Below are 23,343 nucleotides of genomic sequence, written 5' to 3'. Positions count from 1 at the left end.
TGACTATGCTAAAGCCTTTGACTGTGTGGATCACAACCAGCTGTGGAAAATTCTTAAAGAGATGGGAATACCAGACCACCTGACCTGCCTCCTGAGAAATTTGTATGCAGGTCAAGAAGCAAACATTAGAACCTGACATGGAACAATAGACTGGTTCCAAATTGGGAAAGGAGTATGTCAAGGCTGCACACTGTCACCCTGCTTATTTAACTTGTATCAGAGTACATCATGAGAAATGCCAGGCTGGATGAATCACTAGCTAGAATCAAGATTGCCCAGAGAAACATCAATAACCTCAGATATGCAGATGACACCACCCTTATGGCAGAAAGCAAAGAGGAACTAAAGAGCCTCTTGATGAAGGTGAAAGAAGAGAGTTAAAAAACTGGCTTGAAACTCAACTTTCAAAAAATGAAAATCTTGGCATCTGGTCCCATCACTTCATGGCAAATAGATGGGGAAACAATGGAAACAGTGAGAGACTTTATTTTGGGAGGGCTCCAAAATCACTGCAGATGTTGACTGCAACCATGAAATTAGACACTTGCTTCTTGGAAGAAAAGCTATGAGAAACCTAGACAGCATATTAAAAAGCAGAGACATCACTTTGCTGACAAAGGTCCATGCAGTCAAAGCTGTGGTTTTTCCAGCAGTATGGATGTGAGTTGGACCATAAAGAAGACTGAAAGTGAAAGTTGCTCGGTCCTGTCCAAGTCTTTGTGACCCCATGGACTATTCTCTAGGCCACAATACTGGAGTAAGTAGCCTTTCCCTTCGCAGGGGATCTTCCCAACCCAGGGATTGACCCCAGGTCTCCCACATTGTAGGCAGTATCTTTACCATCTGAGCCACAGGGAAGACCAAGAATACTGGAGTGGGTAGCCTATCCTTTCCCCTGGGGATCTTCCTCACCCAGGAATTGAACCAGGGTCTCCTGCATTGAAGGCAGATTCTTTACCAGCTGAACTATAAGGGAAGCCCTAAAGAAAGCTGAGCACTGAAGAGCTGATGCTCTTGAACTGTTGTGTTGGAGAAGACTCTTGAGAGTCCCATGGACTGCAAGGAAATCAAACCAGTCAACCCTAAAAAAAAATAAATGCTGAATATTCATTGGAAACGATGATGCTGAAGCTGAAGCTCCAATACTTTGGCCATCTGATGCAAAGAACTGACTCATTGGAAAAGACCCTGATGCTGGGAAAGATTGATGGCAGGAGGAGAAGGGGAACACAGAGGGTGAGAAGTTTGGATGACATCACCAACTCAATGGACATGAGTTTGAGCAAGCCCCAGGAGATAGTGAAGGACAGGGAAGCCTGGTGTGCTGCAGTCCATGGGGTCACAAAGAGTCAGACACAACTGAGCAACCGAACAATAACAACAAATCTTTAATAAACCTTTATTCTTATTGCTGCATTTCAGATGATCTTCCAAGCCATCCATTCTATCTTTGCTTGAGTTTGTTATTTCTCTACCTTTTGTTACTTTCATTCTGTAATGTGTAAGGTTTCTTTTCTATTCCTTCTGAGCTTTTCCAACTGGCTTTTCAGATTATCCTGTTATCATATAATCATCTGAGCTTTTCTTATTTTTAGAATGACATTATCTATACTTTATTGGATAACAAAAAAGCGAGAATTACTAGAGTGAACCCTTCCTATCTTTCTTCAGGCAATTCATTTTACAACATATATCATTGATTTCCTTTTAATACTTTTACCCAATTTTGTATAATTTATCTGCTAGATTTCAGATGAAGAACATTCTATGGAAGAATACGATGTGACCTGGCAATCTGCAGTTTCCCCTTTGATCTCTTTTACCTTCTCACTATCTTATTGACCTAGGGAAAAGTATAATAGAAATGGAAGGAAGGAGAAGGCAAGTCACAGAGGGTTATAATGAAAAATACAGACTCTGGAACTTCCCAGGTGGTGCTAGTGATAAAAAAAAAAAAAAAAATGCCTGTCAATGCAGGAGACAGAGGAAACACAGTTTCAATTCCTGGATCAGGCAGATTCCCTGGAGAAGGGCATGGCAACCCACCCAGTGTTCTTGCCTGGAGAATCCCATGGATGGTGGACCCTCGCGGGCTACAGTTCATAGGGTCACAGAGACTCAAACACAACTGAAGGAACTTAGCAGGCATGCTACTTACTAGCTCAAGGTTCGGTAACTAGTATTTTTACTTCTGTATCTTTTTTTCTTCATCTGTAAAATGGGGATAGTAATAACTCTTTGATAGGTTATGAAAATTTAGCAAGATAACATTTAGTCTCGAGTAGCACCTCTCACATACTAATTGTTGTATAAAGGTTAACATTATTAACTATTATATGGCCCTGTAACCTCTCTGATGCAATCTGTAACTGCAACTTTCCTTTTCTTGGGTTCCTCTACCCTACCCCAGGTACCTACTTCAACTAGGAGGGCTGTTCAGAGAAAGTAGAAATGCCTGGAAATGCCATAATAAGGTATATTGTTCAGCTGTACTTCCTTGCATTTTTGTGGTTTTGAACCAAGTCTCTACAGGGACAGTCCACATCTCCCATAAGAGTTCCATTCCTTATTTTGCAGGTCAAGAGTACCTCTCAGCTCTCAGCAAAATTTGGCCAGTGCTTTATAATTTGAGGTTGTTGTAGACATTATCCCTTCTTTTATTGTGATGATGTAGATGATGACTTATGTTCTTCCCACTATTTCTGTCAGTTATTAAGAAAATGATGAGAATATACATGCCTTAACTCGAAGATTTCTAACAGAAATCTGGAATAGTTTTTTTTTTTTTTTTTAATGGAGATTTTTTTCTTTATTGAGAAATAGCTTAAGAATGATCTGAAAGAACTCACATGTGAGGTACTCCAGGCTAAAACCTAATAGTGAATCCTTAAAATCTAGAGTGATCATTACTTATATTTGCTACTTAAGGTTTTTAGTAGCTGGTATTTTCAAAATTTCACTTCGCATTTTTTATTTTATCATTTCTATGTTTAATTGCTTTAATATTTCTGTTCTATCCCTTCATTCAAACACTCTGTATGGGTGGTCTCTCCATTATTTGCATTGCCAGGATTTGAGATATTTACTGGTCTTTCCAAAAAGCCTACTCGTGGCTTTATTTTTATGCTTTTATCCTATATTTGATTCTATCTCTTATTTTCCTTAGCTTAATTTCTAGTTTGTCTAGAGTTTTTAATAGAATACCTGGTCTATTTTTATTCTTTGTTGTTAATAAACCATTTGCAGTGAATCATTTTACTCTGAATATAGCTTGGTGATTCTACATTATTTTGTTTGCATAATTAAGGACAATGAAATATTCTATGAAAAGACTAAACATTAACTATTCTCAGTTTTTGCTTATAGGCTAGTTCAATTTTTGGTTGATTATAATAATTCTATTTTGTTAAAAACACTACTTTCATGGGTATAGAAAGTGAAAGTGAAGTCGCTCAGTCATGTCCGACTCTTTGTGACCCCATGGACTGTAGCCTACCAGGCTCCTCTGTCCATGGGATTCTCCAGGCAATAGTCCTGGAGTGTATTGCCATTTCCTTCTCCAGGGGATCTTCCCAACCCAGGGCTTGAACCTGGGTCTCCCGAAATGTAGACAGACGCTTTACCGTCTGAGCCACCAGGGAAGCCTTCATGGGTATGTGTGTGTGTGTGTGTGTGTGTTAGTCTCTCAGTTGTGTCCGACTCTTTGCGACCCCATGGACTGTAGCCCACCAGGCTCCTTTGTCCATGGGATTCTCCAGGCAAGAATACTGGAGTGTAGTAATACATATTTTTGCAAAAATCTGAAAAATTCCTAAAAGCAGGAAGGATGCTTTGTGCTAAAGAATCTAGAATACATTTCTTAATATCCCCTGACTTTAAAAAGTTAATTATTCTCAAAACACTGTAATATTCAGCATCAATAACCTGTGACATTAATTGTGGTAAATGGACAGGCATAGTCAAAAAGGGCTAACATTAAATCTTATCTTTGTTCATTGCCCTCCAATGATCTCAGGTTTCATTTTATTGTGAAAAAAAAAAAATCTGTCACTTTTGAAAATCATGTTAATTTCACTTGTATCTTAATGAAAGATATACTTGGCATTATGTATCATTGTAGGGGGGCTTCCATGGTGGCTCTGACGGTAAGAACCTGCCTTCAATGCAGGAGGAGGTCTGGGTTCAATACCGGGTTGGGAAGGCAATGGCTTCTCACTCTGGTATCCTTGCCTGGAGAATCCCCATGGACAGAGGAGCCTCGGGCACTACTGGGGTCGCAAGAGTTGGACACGACTGAGTGACTAACGCTAACCATCACAGGCAAAGAATTAAATTGTTTCCTCCATAAAGCTATTGTGAAAAGATGATGAAATGGTTAAGATGATGGTGAAATGGTTAAGAGAAGGCTGACAAAAGCAAGCCACTGGAGATAGCTATCTTCTGCTGGGAGGCTGTGCTAAGGAAGTGAAGATCTTCCAGGAACAGTGTTAGGAACTTGACATATGCTCATCAAGAAACTGTGTGTAGAAATAACCAAAAATATGTGCTCAAGTAATTCGTCCTCTTCGCAGTAATCTGAAGTTCATTTAGACTCTGTGCAAATTGTCCTGTCATAATGGCTAATACTGAAAATATCAAACTTACCATCAGGTACCAAATTCCATACATGCAAAATTTCATTTAATCTTCAAGATAACACTATATGATTTTATGAATATGATAGACCGAACTAAAAAATAACTACTCCCACTGCAAATGCTTAGAAATTCTGGAGAAAGAAAAAGCATTTTTAAATACATTATTGAGGTTGTTAGGAAAAATAAGAAAAAGCCTTGAGCATAAAATAAAATAGTGGGAAATACACACACATTGACACTGCGATAGCCAAGGCTCAACAGGACTACTATGCAGGAGGAGACAGAACCAGGGAGGTCTCCTCTAATTGCCAGGGGCTCAGGTCCTAATGTCCACGCAGGTGATCGGACCTGCATGAGATCAGAAATTGAAATGTAAATCCTTGGATAAAGCCAGGACCCTCAAAGTGCTATAGCCTTAGGAAATGGGGAACAGATAAAAATCTGCCTACTGTCACAGGGAGATAGCAATAATATTTTCACTATCTTGGATTTTGGATACGTTTTTTTAAAAATTACCTCAATCAAAGCCTCAAGCCTATATTATCTGGAGGTTTGAGTCCAACTTATAATGCCCATAAGTGATGAAAATTCAAGCTGGTACCACAGAGACAAACAGTATGAGAAAATGAAAACCTGCTCTGAATCAGTGCCATGGGAAATGCCTACAGGGGGAAGAAATGACATACATGAGGGTCCCAGTCAAAAATGATGACATATGCTAGAAAATAAGCAGTGGACAGAATAAGTAAAATGAATAGCCTCTGAGAATGACAAATAATTGGAATAAGCTTAGAATGCCTGAAGAGATAAAAGAATGGAAACAAACACAAGGAATCACAAGAAATACAAGAAATCTAGAAATAGGACTTCTAGAAATGCATATGCTTTTCACTGATATTTAAAATCTAGTTGAGGTAAAAAACAACTAACTCAATCCAGTCAATGTATAATCAATTAAAAAAGAGCTGAGGAAATAACCCAAGATGTGTAAGTGATAAAATAATACAACTCTAAGAGATGTTAAAAGACGGAGAACAGGAGAGCATTCAACAAATGTCTATTAGGAGGTTTTAAAAAATGAGAATGAAGGAGAGCAATATTCAAAGAGGTAATGACTGTGAAGCTTTCTGAATTAGTAAAATACATGAAATCTCAGATTGAATAAGCACCAGAACTCCTGAGCAGGTTAAACAATATCTATCAAATGGAACAAAAACAAAAACTTCTAAGTTACCAGAAAAGGAAAAAGAGATTACCCAGCAAAGCAATACACCGATAGAGTTCTAACAGCAACACAGAGACCAAGAAAGCAACGATGAAATTGAGTCACAGAAAGGCCAGGTATTTTCTGTTAAGACTGGTAACAAACAGTGGTAGAGTCAGAGCTTAAAGACATCTGATTCAAAGCCCACACTGAGCATCACAGGGCCCCTTTCTGGGTAGTGCCTTAGACAATTATCCTCATCTCATCTTTAGTCGGGGGAGGCTCCCTGTGGCTCAGTCACAGGTGACCTGGGTTCAATCCCTGGGTCAGGAAGATCCCCTGGAGAAGGAAATAGCAATCCACTCCAGTATTCTTGCCTAGGAAATCCCATGGACAGAGGAGCCTGGAGGGCTACAGTCCATGGGGTTGCAAAAGAGTTGGACATGACCACCTCCATCTTTATAGAGAAGGGGGAAAAAATCTAATTTCTCTCAATACTTCAAGAACTGAAATTTTGAGAAAAGCCACATGTGTGCCATTTAACAAATATGAAATTGAACTATTAATATTTATAAAAATTCAAAAGTAGGATCTGGAGTACTGCTTCTAAACAGTAGTGCAGATTATATATTCCATACTGGGTCCAACTAAACTGTATTTAGACATGTCTGAAGGTGAAACACTCTTGACAATGTCAAGCAAAATGGAAGAAAGTGGGTGGGCTTTAGTGGATAAAAATATTTCCAATTTTTAATTAGGCATGCCATATGTAGTAAATGGAGAAATCTTAATCAACAGATCTCAATTTCCCACATCATCTCTAAAGCATATGATCTTGAATATAAATGAGCTGGGCAACAGATCTTTAGTGAATGTTACACATGTATTTGTAGTCTCAGTAGTAGATGAAATTATTTTTAAAATGAGACAGATTCTTTCACAGCTTGTTAACTCGGTCTGAAAATAATTCCCAAAGTGAGGGATCAATGGTGACGTAAGTTGAAATAAATATTTGACCTCCAACAGTGCACACTTTGAAGGATAACACATCCTCACTTATATAAAATTTCTTCATCACAGCTCAAAAAAGGTGAAAGTCACCAAATGTTTAAAGTGCTTTCTACATGTACGGTATCACTAGAAAATGTTTCAATATTACATGGTACAATGTTACATGGTACAAATTTTCTCAGCTACCAGAAAATAGCTGTTCTGAAATTATTAACACTTTATTTCCTTTATTAACAAAAGCTATTAAATGAGTGATCGGAGAATGGTCAAAGGACTAGAACAGGCTCAACAGTATACTAATTAAAATTATTTTCATGTAACATTGCAAGCTCACTTTTTAATAAATGAGACACCTACTGGGAGGTGAGTGGTATAGCTGAAGCTTAAACAATTATGTTTAAATCCTTCCTATCTTATGACCTTGGAAGTTACTTTAACCTCTGTACTTTCATGTGGATAAAGGAGATAATACTTATTTCAGGCTTTTGGTGAATATTAAACAAGATAAGGTATCAAGAAATCTACAACTAGGAGTCATCTTTATCTCCAATTAAATTGTGCCAAGAGTAAAGCCGATATGGAAGCTGTTGGGAAACTCTCAGGTTCTGGTCCTGACAAGAAAAGCAGGCACTCACACATACCTGAAGCATGTGTAGTATCTGGGTACCCAAGAGAGGCAACCACAGGCCTTGTTTTATCTTTATTCAGAATTCCCCAAACCTGTCACTAGAGGTCTGTCCTGAAGAAGACCCAACCTTCACACCAGAGGGAGTTTGTTCTGCCTGGCAAGGCTGCTCATGACACTCTGTACCATGTGACTAGATAGAAATTACAAAACAGCAACCAAAAGTCACATTTCAAAAAGTTAATAAGGTAGAAATGGATTAGGACTGAGTGTCAATTTATTCTGCTCCATTTCATGACTTGAGCTGATAGGATAGAGCTTATCAGACAAGTGGCCCAGACATTAAAAGTTTCAGCCTTTGACATTCCTCATGATGCTGAAACAGGAATCTGAGTTCTTGTTCGCAGAACCAAAGAGTGAACTTCACAAACACACAAACACTCATTGTAGCAAGCAAATAGGATTTATTAAAGAGAAGGAAACTACAAAGTTCTCAGCATAGACACTGAGAAAGAGTAACAAGTCCTCCCAAAGGTGGGACTTAACAACAGTTTATAACCTTACCAGTATTAATCTGTACATTTTTTGGTTGGCTCCCATTCTTAAAATATGTCATTTCTAACCAGTTTAAAGGTCAAAATGTTTAACTTAAAATCTTTATGGCTTCTCTTGATCCTCAGATTAAGTTGCCACCCTTTTTCACGCCCCTTGGCCACTTTACAGTGGACCAGATGTATGGGCGATGGCACCCCACTCCACTGCTCTTGCCTGGAGAGTCCCATGGACGGAGGAGCCTGGTGGGCTGCAGTCCATGGGGTCGCTAGGAGTCGGACACGACTAAGCGACTTCACTTTTACTTTTCACTTTCATGCATTGGAGAAGGAAATGGCAACCCACTCCAGTGTTCTTGCCTGGAGAATCCCAGGGATGGGGGAGCCTAGTGGGCTGCCGTCTATGGAGTTGCACAGAGTCGGACACGACTGGAGTGATTTAGAAGCAGCAGTAGCAGATGTATGGGCTAGACATGAATGACCACCAGTTGTTTTTCCCTCAGGCATATGGAACAGAAGTTAATTACCACACTTCCTTGGATCTGAGTGCTGATAATTTATCAGTCCAAGGACACATTCCAGGAGTTTGGGACAAACAGTATTAGCTCAAGGTTAATGGAGTGAGATGTTTATTGAAAACAAGACCGAGGTCTCACAGTCCTACACTGACTGCCCAGCAATTTCTACCTCAATACTTGGAGGAGGAGGTCCTCGATATTTGGCAATACCCTTCATAGACTAGCGCCCTGGGTTTTTTTTTGGCACACCCAAAAAAACCTTGACATTTTTCACCAACCACAGCCCCAGCCCTGACCTGTTAGGAAAGGAATGGACCTGGGATGAAGGTCACTAGCTCTTGCCTGTTGCCCTGCGACAGTCACAGGATTTCACTTACGCCAACAGACGTCTCTTCCCAACAACACTCCATTCAGGCAATATAAAGTTACTGAGCACTTACCATACTATCATAATAGTCCTGTTCGAGTGCTCACTGTGAATTCAGGCACAGTACTAAATTCTTTTACAGTTACATCTTGTTGAATATTTCAATAACTTTGTAACTATGTTTTCCATTTCTTATCTAAAGGAGCTAAGGCACAGAATATTTAAACAACTTGACAAATATTCAGTTTGACGCTTTGCCATGTTTTATTCATAAAGAGGGTTATGTGATATGAAAAAGCACTGTCTCTAAATAATCCATCTTTGGTTTGAAAATATCCATAATTCGTATAGATCCCAAAGCAGGAGACCTTTCCTTTCTGTCATTTTCCTTTTGCTTTTGTATGACCATGTGTTTTCTGTACCAAATATTTGAGAAAGAAGTGAGCTTATCTGTTCATTGTTTTAGAGTTTTGCTACTTAGCATTCCTTTTTGAGTATCAAGATTTATGGAACAGTAAATGCCATTTAATGCCATGAGCTATTTAGAATTCCTCATCAGTTTCTACAAATGGAGTAAAAATAATTAAAAGCTCAAACTTGAAATTATACCAAGCAGCATTGAATATTAGTTTATCCCAATGAAACAGGTTAAATTATGGCACCAGCAAATTTGCTTTTTTTTTTTTTTTTTAATAGATGCACACATTTCAGTATAATGTTTTCCGATTGTTTTACAAAAAAAAAAGAAGCATGGTCTGATTATGACTATTCTAATCCTGGAAGAAAAAAAAAATATGAGTAAGACACACTGTTCTCCAACTGCTTAAAATCCAGTTCAGGATACACACATTTATAACTTACAATAAATTTGCTAATAGTTGACAAGTGCTCCAAGGAAAATTCAGACAGACTGCTTTTATTCCTCCCCAAAATAGGATACTCTCCTATCAATGTCAGCTAATGACACTTGACAATATAGGAACATATTCATACTCTGCATGAAGCACTGACATTGGAAACAGATTTGTTAATAGAATAACTCCACATGAGAGTCTATCAGGGCCCTGATAGACTGAGTGCATCTGGAATCTTAAGCCTTTTGTCATGATGATGTTTGTATCTATATCACAAAGGAATGTTTAGTCAAGCCTGAGAAAATGGTGAGCCAGGTAAAAAGAGCCCTGAAGGACAGAAACAAACACTCACAGAAGTTACCTCAGTCTGAGGAGTAATGACTGGAAACGCTCTTCCCTAGCAGGTCTGAAATTAAAAGACATTTGCTCCTTGGAAGAAAAGCTATGATAAGCCTAGACAGCATAATAAAAAGCAGAAATGTCACTTTGCAACCAAGCTCCATATATTCAAAGCTATGGTTTTTCCAGTAGTCCTGTATGGATGTGAGAGCTAGACCATAAAGAAGTGTGAGTGCTGAGGAATTGATGCTTTAAAATTGTCGTGTTTGAGAAGACTCTTGAGAGTCCCTTGGGCTGCAAGGAAATCAAAACAGTCAGTCCTAAAGGAAATCAACCCTGAATATTCATTGGAAGGACTGTTGCTGAAGCTGAAGTTCCAAATCTCTGGCCACCTGATACAAAGAGCCCTCACTGGAAAAGACCCTGATGCTGGGAAATATTGAAAGCAAAAGGAGAAGGAGGTGGTGGAGGATGAGATGGTTAGATAGCATCACTGACTCCATGGACATGAGTTTGAGCAAACTCCAGGAAATAACTGAGGACAGAAAGCCTGGCATGCTACAGTCCATGGGATCACAAAGAGTCAGACATGACTTAGTGACTGAACAACAAAAAGCAGGTTGGAAAGTTATCAGGCAGCCCACACAGCAAGGTTTACTGGACCTCTAGGCCCCAAGCCCGAGCTCCCTGGGTTAGGGGATTTCACAAGTTTCCTGTTACAAAGACTTCCAAACTCCCTCACTGTCCTGGCTTTGATGAGTCACTGAGCAATGAAGGTTCACTCTGAGATCTGATGATTACGGCCACAGGGAAAAACAGTCTTGGGTCTCCATTCTAATTTGGCATATGGTCTTAACTATTGAGAGAAAAGCATGCTTCTTCCACCCCTGCCTCTAGACTGAAGGAGGATTTCTCACTTATGGAGCAATAAACACAAAGAAGCCAATAGTCACAGAGGGAGAAAGGGCAAGGGGAAAATCTTAGGAAACCGACCATGAACAGACACGAACATGAATTGGAGGATTTCTTTTAAAGCTCAGATCCCTGGCCACTTCCCCTCTCAACCCCTGAATTTTATAGTCTTTTGACCAAAGTTAGCATCAATCATTCACCTTCCTGTTCCCTCGGAGCACATTCTATCTCTATTATAGCATTCCTTTCACTCTATCTTGTAATACAACTTCTCTACCATCAAAACAGATTTTACATTCAGCCACTCTGACAGCACTGTCCCACCAATGTGCCTAACCAGGTCTGCTAGAGCAGCCTCCTAATTGGCTTGTCTACTCTACTGTTCCCCCCACCCCCACATACCAGTCTGTTACCAATATGCTGCTGCTGCTGCTAAGTCGCTTCAGTCATGTCCGACTCTGTGCGACCCCATAGACGGCAGCCCACCAGGCTCCCCCATCCCTGGGATTCTCCAGGCAAGAACACTGGAGTGGGTTGCCATTTCCTTCTCCAATGCATGAAAGTGAAAAGTGAAAGTGAAATTGCTCAGTCTGCGCCTTTTAAAACGGTGTTTCACATTTTAGCTCAAAAACCCTCCGGGGATTCCCATCACACTGAAAATCCAAAGCCCCTTACCACAATCTGAGTGTTGTGTCCACTTCTCCCAGATACCAATCTTATCTTGTTTCCTTTCACTCTTCCCTCACCCGCTCCAGTCATTCAGCCTTCTTGTTCATCTAGCTTGTTTCTACCTCCAGGCCTTTGCACTCTCTGTTTCCTCTGACATTTTCCTTCCAGGTGTCCATAAGACTCTGCTCCTATTATTGAAGTTCCATCTCAAGTGCTACCTCTTTTGAGAGGTCTCCTCTATTCTCTCCATCTAACACTGTACCCTATCATTCATAACCCTCATGCCCTACTTTGCTTCCTAGAGGGATTATTACTGCTCTGATATGACAGTATTTCCTTGCTGTCTCCTATACTCAAAAAGCTTCCTGAGAGCATGGCTGTTAGCTTTTGTCCACTGTTCAATCTTCAGTGCAATGCTGGAACCAGAAGGTAACAGATGTATAGAAAGTGACTTCTCACAAAAGCAGCATGTTTAATGAGCCAGGAGACTGGAGGCTTTGGGAGTTGGCAACCTCAAGAGCACCTTATAGTCAAAAGATCAGTGAACAAGCTTGGAGAAAGGAACTCAGGAGGGATGGAGAGCCCCCTCTGCCATCTTCTGCTCCACAAAGTTGAATTGCACAGAATATCCTGATGACAAGGTCAGTGTCACTCACTGGGCAGTTGGGGCATAAGGAGAGTGCACAGGAATTAACTTGAAAATACTTAGGCACATTTGAGAACACTAGCTGATGGGGGCTTAGTCACCACCTATAGGTCTTAGGCAATTCGCTAATCACCTCTAAGCCTCAGTTTTCTCAGCAGAAAAAACAAAATCATAATAGGCACCTTGCAGAACTTCATGAATCTTCCTGCAATGAAGGAAACCTGGGATCGATTCCTGGGTCAGGAAGATCCTCTGGAGAAGGAAATCTCCAGGATTTTTGCCTGGAGAATCCCATGGACAGAGGAGCCTGGCAAGCTACAGTCCATGGGGTCTCAAGAGTCAGACACAACTTAGTGACTAAACCACCACCAAGATTGAATGAAACAAGTTTAATAACGTAATATACATGGGAGGGCTCAGAATATTAGTAAAGGCTAAGCAAATGTTTGATCAACATGAATCTGGTCTCACAAGCAGCAAACTACCAAACCTCCACCTTAGAGCTGGAGCAATGAGAGAACCATAGTACTGATGATGAATGGAAACAGCCAGACAAACATCAGCTGCCAGTGAGGCTGTCTCATGGACCCATGTATGGCGTAAATTGAAAATGAATCTGTACTAACGCGTAGGAGAATACACTGGCAGGTATTTCTGTGTCCTTTAAGATCCTCATCTGGGTCCAGCCTGTTCCCAGACAGCACCTGTCATCAAGAGGACCACAGAGCCAGGCATTGTTCCACATCTGACAGTTCAAAAGGAAAAACATCGACTTCCACTTCATTGACTATGCTAAAGCCTTTGACTGTGTGAATCACAAAAAAAAAAACTGTGGAAAATTCTTAAAGAGATGGGAATACCAGACCATCTTACCTGCCTCCTGGGAAATCTGTATGCAGGTCAAGAAGCAACAGTTAGAATGGAACATGAACAATGGACAGGTTCAAAAGTGGAGAAGGAGTACAAGGCTATATATAGTCACCCTGCTTATTTAACATATGTGCAGAGTACCTCATGTGAAATGCTGGGCTGGATGAACCTCAAGTTGGAATCAAGATTGCTGGGAGAAATATCAACAACCTTAGATATGCAGATGAGACCACCCTAATGGGAGAAAGCCAAGAGGAACTAAAGAGCTTCTTGATGATGGTGACGGAGGAGAGTGAAAAAACTGGCTTAAAATTCAGCATTAAAAAAACTAAGAGCATAGCATCCAGACCCATCACTTCATGGCAAATAGAAGGAAATAAAGTGGAAACAATGACAGATTGTATTTTCTTGGGCTCCAAAATCACTACAAATGTGACTGCAGCCATGAAAGTAGAAGACACTTGCACCTTGGAAGAAAAGCTACGACAAACCTAGACAGTGTGTTAAAAAGCTGAGATATCACTTTGCCAACAAACGTCCATATATTCAAAGCTGTGATTTTTCCAGTAGTCATTATGGATGTGAGAGTTGGAACATAAAACAAGCTGAGTGTAGAAGAAGTGATGTTTTTGAATTGTGGTGCTAAAGAAGACTCTTGAGAGTCTCTTGGACTGCAAGGAGATCAAACCAGTCAATCCTAAAGGAAATCAACACTGAGTATTCATTGGAAGGACTGATGCTGAAGATCCAATACTTTGACCACCTGATGCAAAGAGCCGACTCATGGGAAAAGACCCCAATGTGGAGAAAAATTGATGACAGAAGGAGAAAGGGGTGACAAAGGATGAGATGGTTAGATAGCATCACCAATGCAATGGACTTGAGTTTAAGCAAACTCTGGGAGATAGTGAAGGACAGGGAAGCTTGGCATGCTGCAGTCCATGGGGTCACAAAGAGTTGGACACAACTTAGCAACAACAATACCTAATATGAACTGGTGAGTATGCTTTGTTAGTTAGGTGGCTATAACTTTTTCCCCTAACCATAAAACGCCATCTTTCAACTCTGGTGATTTATACTACGTAAACACAGGAGGGCAGTGAGAGTCCCCAGGCTAAGATTTCTTAATATCCCTGACTCTGGGTATCTTTCGCATCGTTCTAACTTAGATCTAGGAAAGGAATGGCAAATTAGTGTTAAGTGAGGCCACCATGCCCTCCTGAGCTTGCAGGTTCATCATGGCCCATTTCCCAGAGAGCCCTGACATATCTTCAACAGTGTTCCTGGCTGACACTGTCAATAATCTTAAATTGAAACATAAGAAAAAATCAATTTCCTCTCCCTAAGGATTACTGAGAAAAGAGAGACAGTAACCATCTTTATGTGTCGCCTCAACTCTAGCCATTCCAGCCTGTCCAACTCAAAGCCTAAAGAAGAGAAATTGTTCACTCTGTCCTCTTTCCCTCTTTCCACCTCTCCCTGCCTTGAGTCCCATCACACACTGGCCACCAGAAAACTTACTTAATGTTTTCAATGGCACCAGCTGCCTAATTAGAGAGAAGAGTCTGTTTCTTTAGCACTCTCCTTCAAAGTATTAATGAAAATGCTCTATTTTATGTTCTTTCCTTTTCCTAAAAGAAGTACACCACCACAATCCCCTTATGATATAGAAAGATGCTTTACAATTCACAATGACTGTTCACAAGACAAAGCTATTATCTCACTTTATAGATGAAGAGACGTGGGTTCAGAGAGGTTAAGTGACTTGCTATTTATCGCACGACTAAATGACAAAGCAGGGCTTAAACACCAAGTCTGAATTGAAACTCAAAACATTTTCCACTTTACCCATGAGCTTACCTGAACAACTAAGATACCTTCAACCCAGCACACATAATATCATTGGTGGTTTTTCTTACTCAAGACTGGAAAAGAGACAACCTGAGCATCTTCTTTGCAAAAGACCATCACGTGCTCAATGGGAAAAGCATGTAGACAGTTTCAGAGGCGCTGTTCAGCAAGGTTTGAGTTTGTTGTTATTGTTGTGGCTATTCCTTCAGCAGCAACCCAACTTTCTGTCTTCCATGAAGAATGAAGAGGCCCACGAAAAACAGGATGTGGCACAAAGGAAACAGGGAATCACTAAAGGCGTGAATAGCAAACAAAAACATTTTTTGTTGAAGTTTTTCCTTTTCCTCCACATGATGGAAATGGTACCTAGGAAGCCAGGAGCTTCTCTGAGTGTAGGTAAGACAGAGGAGCAGAGAGCTGGCGGCACAGAGCTCTCTCTGTACCTCACTGACCCTGAGTCACTTACCCTCTCAGCTTCCCTATTTGTCAAGGAAAGATCATCATTATACTACCTAATAGGGTTTTATGGTACCTCGAAATCAGTTTATTCAAAGCCCTGAAATTACTAACATTATCACCCCTTGTGCCAGAAAGAAATCCTAATTAGGACTCTCTCCCCTTTCAGGCCTCACCTTGGTCTGACCTTGTACCCATCAGTCCACCTCACTGGCCTCCAGGTCCCTCTTTTGCAGGCAGTTACAGCAGCTCTACCCACTTCATCAAATCCTTAATAGGATCACAGGGGATACAATAGCAGAGGGTATTTAGGAAGCAGTCTTTGATCAGGGTCTTCTCCATTCTAGTCAGGTGTTCATATCAAAACGTGAGTTGAGTAACTGAAGTTCTCAAGGCTGTAGCCCAAATGGATAAAATGCAAATGTGTTTGTGTAACAATGGGGGGGGGGTGTTGTCACACCCATCATTTAATATGCCTTTATTTCTTCCTTTACAAATAGCGTACCTCCTGCTAATCACTTGAGTTATGATGGGGATAAAGTGTTGATGGAACAGGCTGAGCCCCTGCCTGGCCCTGCATGTTCATATAAGCAGTTGGAAGTTGTAGGCAGGAAGGCAGGGTGCACTGCTGGAGGAAGCAGCTGGTTTTGAAGGGCGGGAAAGGACACAACGGAGATAGTATTTACGTAGAGATTCGAAGGATGAGGAAGCACTACTATGGCAAAGGGGATGGAGAACCAGCATTAGGAAGACAAGTAGAGAGACCCCAAAGGAGGAACAAATATAAAACAAGCAAGAGATCGAAGGAGATCATTGTGAATGGGACTGAGAAAGCAAGGAGGAGGCAGCTGGGGAAGTGGGCAGGGCCAAGCCTGATCAGCCAAGTCAGAGGTTTTGATCTTTATCCTAAAAGCAGTTTTATAGAAATCTACATGTGTAACATTAAAGTTAGTTCGTCTGACACAGTGGCAGAATGGAAGCGTGGGGCACGCATGGATGCAGGAAAAGCAGTGAAAGCAGGGCTCCTGCTGTGGTCCAGGCAGACTGTAATAGAGTTCTGTGACAATGAGAAGAGGGAGAAGCGATCAGACCCAAGAAGGACCTATAAGAAGTTCTAGGTGTCAACCCTAGAAGTTGGCACTAAATTAGCTCTAAGGTGAGAAGGGGAGATGCTCTGTTTCCCCTTGGAATAACTGAGGAGAAAATGGAAGGAGTCTATGATATTGAGAACGTGCTAGAAGATGAACATGTTTAACCCACTCTGAGGCGTCCATATGAAAGTAGCCAGCAAGCAGTGGAATAAAGTCCAGAATACAGAGAACCCTGAACCACAGCTGAGCTGTATTTGTTTTCAGCTAACATGTGTAGAATTCAGGGGAGATGCTCCCTTCTGATTAGGCTCAGAGAAAAAATGACTAACAGAAGCCAGAAGCAGCCAAGACCAGATCACTACTGTGAGTTCCCTCCCTTCTCCATCATGATCCTTCACAGCCCTGCCAATGCCACCCTTCTCCCCGTTGCTTTTATAGCCACAAGTTGGTAACTATGGAGCTTTCAGGTGCTCTTTACAGGTAGAGGGTATATTTCCTTACTGGGATGGACAGTTGAGAGACAGCAGGAAAAAACAGCAGGAACTAAAACTGTGAGGCTTTCTAACTTTCTCTAAAACTATTGGCTTTTTCTTACATGCAAGGATGACTAAGCTTACAGTTTTGCAGAATTTGCAGCCCTGGGCCAGCTTTCCGACCAGAGCACTTCCCCAGAACTTCTGCCTGCCTTGGTGGGGCTATGTCAAAGCTGTGTTTCTGCTTCTCAGCCAGGTCCCCTCCTCTGTCCTCAGAGTCACAAGCTGATGACCCTTGGGGCTCAGCCAATGTGCCCAGTGTGCCAACAGGAAGCATGAAAAAGGGTATAAGAAAGTGAATTCATGGTTAAAGTTTTCCTTGTCCTTAGCACTTCAACTTAACATCCATGTCTGATTTCAGACTTTGCTGTTTACTCTTAGCTCTGAGTTCTTGCACAAGTTACTTAATCTCCTTGATGAGAGTTCCCTTAACTGTTAAATGGGATGACACTGTTTTCCTCATAGGCTTCTTATGAAGCTGAAATGAAACATGCTCATCATAAACAATTATATGATTATAAAACGGAAATGACAAATAGATTCAAGGAATTAGATCCGACAGACTGCCTGCCTGAAGCACTATGGACAGAAGTTTGTGATATTCTACAGGAGGCAGTGACCAAGACCATCCCAAGAAAAAGAAATGCAAAAAGGCAAATGGTTGTCTTATGAGGCCTTAAAAATAGCTGAGAAAAGAAGAGAAGTGAAAGGCAAAGGAGAAAAGGAAAGATATACCCATTTGAATGCAAAGTTCCAAAGAACAGCAAGGAGAGATAAGAAAGCCTTATAAGATCAATGCAAAGAAATAGAGGAAAACAATAGAATGGGAAATACTAGAGATCTCTTCAAAAAAATTAGAGATACCAAGGGAACATTTCATGCAAAGATGAGCACAATAATGGGCAGAAATGGTATGGATCTAATAGAAGCAGAAGATATTAAGAAGAAGTGGCAAGAATACACAGAACTATACAAAAAAGATCTCCATGACCCAGATAACCACAATGGTGTGATCACTCAACCAGAGCCAGACATCCTGGAAGTTCAAGAGGGCCTTAGGAAGCACCACTACAAACAAAGCTAGTGGAGGTGATGGAATTCCAGTTGAGCTATTTCAAATCCTAAAAGATGATGCTGTCAAAGTGCTGCACTCAATATGCCAGCAAATCTGGAAAACTCAGCAGTGGCCAAAGGACTGGAAAAGGTCAGTTTTCATTCTAATCCCTAAGAAAGATAATGGCAAAGAATGTTCAAACTACTGCACAAATGCATTCATCTCACACACTACATTACTAGCAAAGCAATACTCAAAATTTTCCAACCCAGGCCTCAACAGTATGTGAATCGAGAACTTCCACATGTTCAAGGTGGATTTGGAAAAGGCAGAGGAACCAGAGATCGAATTGCCAACATCTGCTGGATCACCAAAAAAGCGAGAGAGTTCCAGAAAAACATCTACTTTTGCTTTATTGACTATGCCAAAGCCTTTGACTGTGTGGATCACAATAAACTGTGGAAATTTTTCCAAGAGATGGGAATACCAGACCACCTGACTTGCCTCCTGAGAAATCTGTATGCTGGTCAAGAAGCAACAATTAGAACTGGATATGGAACAACAGACTGGTTCCAAATTGGGAAAGGAGTATGTCAAGGCTGTATATTGTCACCCTGCTTATTTAACTTATATGCAGAGTTCATCATGAGAAATGCCAGGTTGGATGAAGCACAAGCTAGAATTAAGATTGTCAGGAGAAATATCAATAACCTCAGGTACGCAGATGACATCACCCTTATGACAGAAAGCAAAGAAGAACTAAAGAGCCTCTTGATGAAAGTGAAAGAGGAGAGTGAAGAAGTTGGCTTACAGCTCAACATTCAGAAAACTAAGATCATGGCATCCGGTCCTATCACTTCATAGCAAATAGCTGGGGAAACAATGAAAACTGTGACAGACTTTATATTTTGGGGCTCCAAAATCACTGCGAATAGTGACTGCAGCCATGAAATTAAAAGATGCTTGCTCCTTGGAAGAAAAGCTATGACAAACCTAGACAGCATATTTAAAAGCAGAGACATTACTTTACCAACAAAGGTCTGTCTAGTCAAAGCTATGGTTCTTCCAGTCATCATGTATGGATGTGAGAGTTCAACTATAAAGAAATCTGAGTGCTGAAGAATTGATGCTTTTGAACTGTGGTGTTGGAGAAGACTCTTGAGAGTCCCTTGGACTGCAAGGAAATCCAACCAGTTCATCCTAAAGGAAATCAGTCCTGAATATTCATTGGAAGGACTGATGCTGAAGCTGAAGCTCCAATACTTTGGCCACCTGATGCGAAGAACTGACTCATTGGAAAAGACCCTGATGCTGGGAAAGACTGAAGGTGGGAGGAGAAGGGGATGAGAGAGGATGAGATAGTTGGATGGCATCACTGACTCAATTGGCATGAGTTTGAGTAGGCCCTGGGAGTTGGTGATGTACAGGGAAGCCTGGCTGCAGTCCATGGGGTTGCAAAGAGTGGTACATGACTGAGAGACTGAACTGACTGAACTGAATCATAAACTCTCAGTACATAGAAAGGAAACACTCTCTTTCCATTCTGGAGTATTTTTCCAAGGATGGTCCATGAACTATCTGAATTAGTATCAGGGAGGCTTCTATAAAAATCAGAGTCTAGGACCTTCTCCATTGAGAGTCCACATTTATGTGGCAGAAGAGAAAATCTTATTATTTCCCTCAGTTTGAGGAACCATTTCTGAAAACACTGAAAACTCTGAAGACTCTTTTGATCCTAAATCAGGGTTTCTCAAATCTGGCTGTACATATCAATAATACTCAGGCCTCTACCTGAGTTGAATCAGAACCCAAGAACACAGGGCCCAGGCATAAGTATTTCAAGAAGTACTTCTTCTTCTTCTTTTTTTTTTTTTTTCAATTACAGTCCTTCCTTTTATTGGAGTTCCAAATTTTAAAAACTGAAAGTAAAGCAATCATTCAGTGGTTCAGATAAAAGAAAAGCATCTTTACCTGAGTTACCCATCAGGCCTACTCTGACCTGCTCTAGCTCTTCCCAGAAAACGTTTCTGGGAATCTAAACAAAACGGTTTGCATGTCGACTCCATTAAAAGTCATCTCTACTACAGGGGTCAACTAACTATGAGAACAGTTCTTCTCATATCTATTAAATGTACACAATCCAGTTAGACCTCTTTAGAGGTCTACAAAATGCTCTCCAGAGTAGTTTCTTTGGGGCCCAATAAGGTAGAGATTTCCTGCAAGGATTTTTTTTCCCCCCAGACTTAGGGTTATTTATAGCGTCTTTCACTTATACAAGTCCCCTGGTGTACAAGAACTGATCATTGACAGAAGTTTTTCTCATTCTGAGAATTCATAAGGTCCTTCATCAGATTTTTTTTTTTGGGCGGGGGGGGGGCGGGCAGGGGGGAGGTGGTGTGGGTTGCAAACCCAAGAAAGCTCTCCACTTAATGCTTTTACCACATTCAAGGCAAATACACAAATTTTCACCTGTATGGCTTCTCTGATAGGTAATAAAGTCACAGTTACGTTAAGAGGCTTTTTTCACAACTGTTGGGGTTTCTTTCCAGTGGGGCTTTCTGACGTCCAATGAGGCGTGCATACTGTCTGAAGCACTGTTTCACAGGGCATTAAAAAAATATCATCCTCTGATCTGAATTCTCTTGGAATGAGGAGAGGTGAGCATTGCTAGACAGCTTTCTCACATCCACTGAACTTGTAAGTTTCCCACCTGTATAAATCCTCTTGTGGGTGATCAGACATGAGCTTGGACTGAGGTTTTCCAAAAACTCAGGGCATTTGTAAGGTTTCTCACTGGAGTGATTGATACGGTTCTGTAAAGACAGCTCTCTGGTCAAACCATTTCTCAAGTTCCTACAACTGCAGATTTTCTGGTCCCCAATAAAGTCTGAGCTCTGAGGAAAGTCTGAGTTTGAGTTCTCCATCTTAAATGAGTTCTCTTACATTGTAAATACATCTTTTTTTTTTTTTTTTTTTTTAAATGGTATAACAACTTCTTGTCTGGTCAAGACATCTGTGAGGCTTCTGATACATGGGGAGGGCTGAGCTCAAGACCTTTCTCAGCCACATTACAGATATATGGTTTTTCACCGAAGTGGATTGTCTGATGTTGAAGAAGAGCTGAGCTCTGATGAAAGCTTTTATCACAGACACTGTACTTATAATGCAACTCCTCTGTCTGAGTTCTCATTTTCTGTTGGGCAATGAAGTCCATGCCTAGGAGGAAGCCACTGTCACATGCAGACCACTGATGTGGTTTCTCTTCCATGTGAATTCTTTGATGCACAATAAGGTCTGAACTACAGCTGAAGCTCTTCTCATATTCAAGGCATTTAAAAGTGTGAGTGTGAGTTGCCTGGTGCCTGATGAGGTTGGCACTCCGGGTAAAACTTCTCATACATTCCAAGCATTTATACGGCTTCTCACCTGTGTGGACTCTCTGGTGTACAATAAGGTCTGATTTCTGGCCAAAGCGTTTCTCACAGGCACCACACTTATAGGGCTTCTCCCCAGTATGTACTCTTTTATGAACAATGAAGGCTGACCGGTGTCGGTAACTTTTCTCACACTTATTACATTTGTAGGGTCTTTCACCAGTGTGAGTTCTCTGGTGGCTAATAAGATTGGATTTCCCACTAAAAGCTTTTTCACACTCCAGACACTTAAATGGTTTCTCACCCGTGTGAGTTCTTTGATGCCTTATGAGGTTTGTGCTTCGGCTGAAGCATTTATCACACTCACTACACAGATATGGTTTCTCACCTGTATGGCTTCGCTGGTGGACAAGCAGATCAGAGCTCTGACCAAAATTCTTGCCACAGATATCACATGTATAGAATTTTTTACCTGCATGCATTCTCTGGTGTCCTGAAAGGGCTAAGTGGTGCCAAAAGCTCTTCTCACATTTGCTACATTTATAAGGTTTCTCATAACTGTGGATCCTCTGATGTGAAATAAGATCTGAGCTTTGGATAAAGGTTTTCTCACACATATCACATCTATAAGGTTTCTCCCCAGTGTGGGTTCTCTCACACATAATAAGAGCTAAGTTTTCACAAAAGTTTTGCTCACATTCAAGGCACTCGTATATCTGATCATCTGTTTGAGTAATCTCATGCACATGAATAAAAATCTTTTTACCCTTCTGAGGGCATACATGATATATTTTCCTTTTTTGAGTTCTCTGATTATATCTCTCTTCTGAAGTGTACATTTTCTATGACTCTCTCCTAGGGAGTTTTCCACTGGTCTTCCTGACCCATCATTTTCTTCACAGTCATTTTCTCGATAAGAACTTGAAAGATACATCTGTCTTAGGCCTTTCAGACATGAGCAGTTCCTCTTTACAAGTTTCCAGCATCACATGCACTCATTCCTTATGTGGTATTTACAACCCATAACAAGAAAGACTCAAGACTGTCTTCCTTTTGGCTCCAAAAGGTCTCCAGTCCATAGTTATTAACCGTACTCAATTCTTGCCTCTCCTGGGAGGCTGACGAGAGCCAGGAGCATCCTTCTTTGCGCGGCTCGGCGAGGGCAGCTGGGGCCAGGCCATCCAGTGTGCGATTTAAGGGCCAACAAGGCCAGCTAGCTTCCCGAGCCCTTTCAGCCTGGCTGGGAAGCCAGAAGTACTTCTAAGTAGGTGATTCATTAGTGTAGACTGAGTTGAGAACCACTGGGTTCTATTTTACTTACTAAGATACCAGGGAATTCTATAATTCTATAATTCCTTTTAATTTCTATTAATCTCTAGCTGCTGCTGCTGCTGCTAAGTCACTTCAGTTGTGTCTGACTGTGCAATCCCATAGACGGCAGTCCATGAGGCTCCCCCGTCCCTGGGACTCTCCAGGCAAGAACACTGGAGTGGGTCGCCATTTCCTTTTCCAATGTATGAAAGTGAAAAGTGAAAGTGAAGTCGCTGAGTCTTGTCTGACTCTTAGCGACCCCATGGACTGCAGCCTACCAGGCTCCTCCATCCATGGGATTTTCCAGGCAAGAGTGCTGGAGTGGGGTGCCATTGCCTTCTCCAATCTCTAGCTACCTCCTTTCTTTTACCCCAGCCTCTTTCCACTTTAGATGCCTGTCTCCTGTTTGGTATTTTATACCATAGAAGCATCTAATTGCTTTTGGAAGCGAGAACTACCCAATATTTACC

General features: G+C 41.1%; 1 protein-coding gene across 1 annotated transcript; it reads right to left on the bottom strand.

Moving 5' to 3' along the window:
- Positions 1–21,167: 21,167 nt before the first annotated feature.
- LOC113884533 (zinc finger protein 322-like) lies at positions 21,168–22,634 on the bottom strand. Its single transcript, XM_027529164.1, has one exon. It carries the CDS (start codon positions 22,399–22,401, stop codon positions 21,193–21,195), a length of 1,209 nt encoding a protein of 402 aa, XP_027384965.1. The 5' UTR covers positions 22,402–22,634; the 3' UTR covers positions 21,168–21,192.
- Between the last annotated feature and the right edge of the window lie 709 nt (positions 22,635–23,343).

The sequence above is a fragment of the Bos indicus x Bos taurus genome, chromosome 26, assembly GCF_003369695.1.
Source record: "Bos indicus x Bos taurus breed Angus x Brahman F1 hybrid chromosome 26, Bos_hybrid_MaternalHap_v2.0, whole genome shotgun sequence".
Taxonomy (NCBI): Eukaryota; Metazoa; Chordata; class Mammalia; order Artiodactyla; family Bovidae; genus Bos; species Bos indicus x Bos taurus.
The sequence above is the reverse complement of the archived record's forward strand: the minus strand, read 5'-3'. Positions and strand labels throughout refer to the sequence as shown.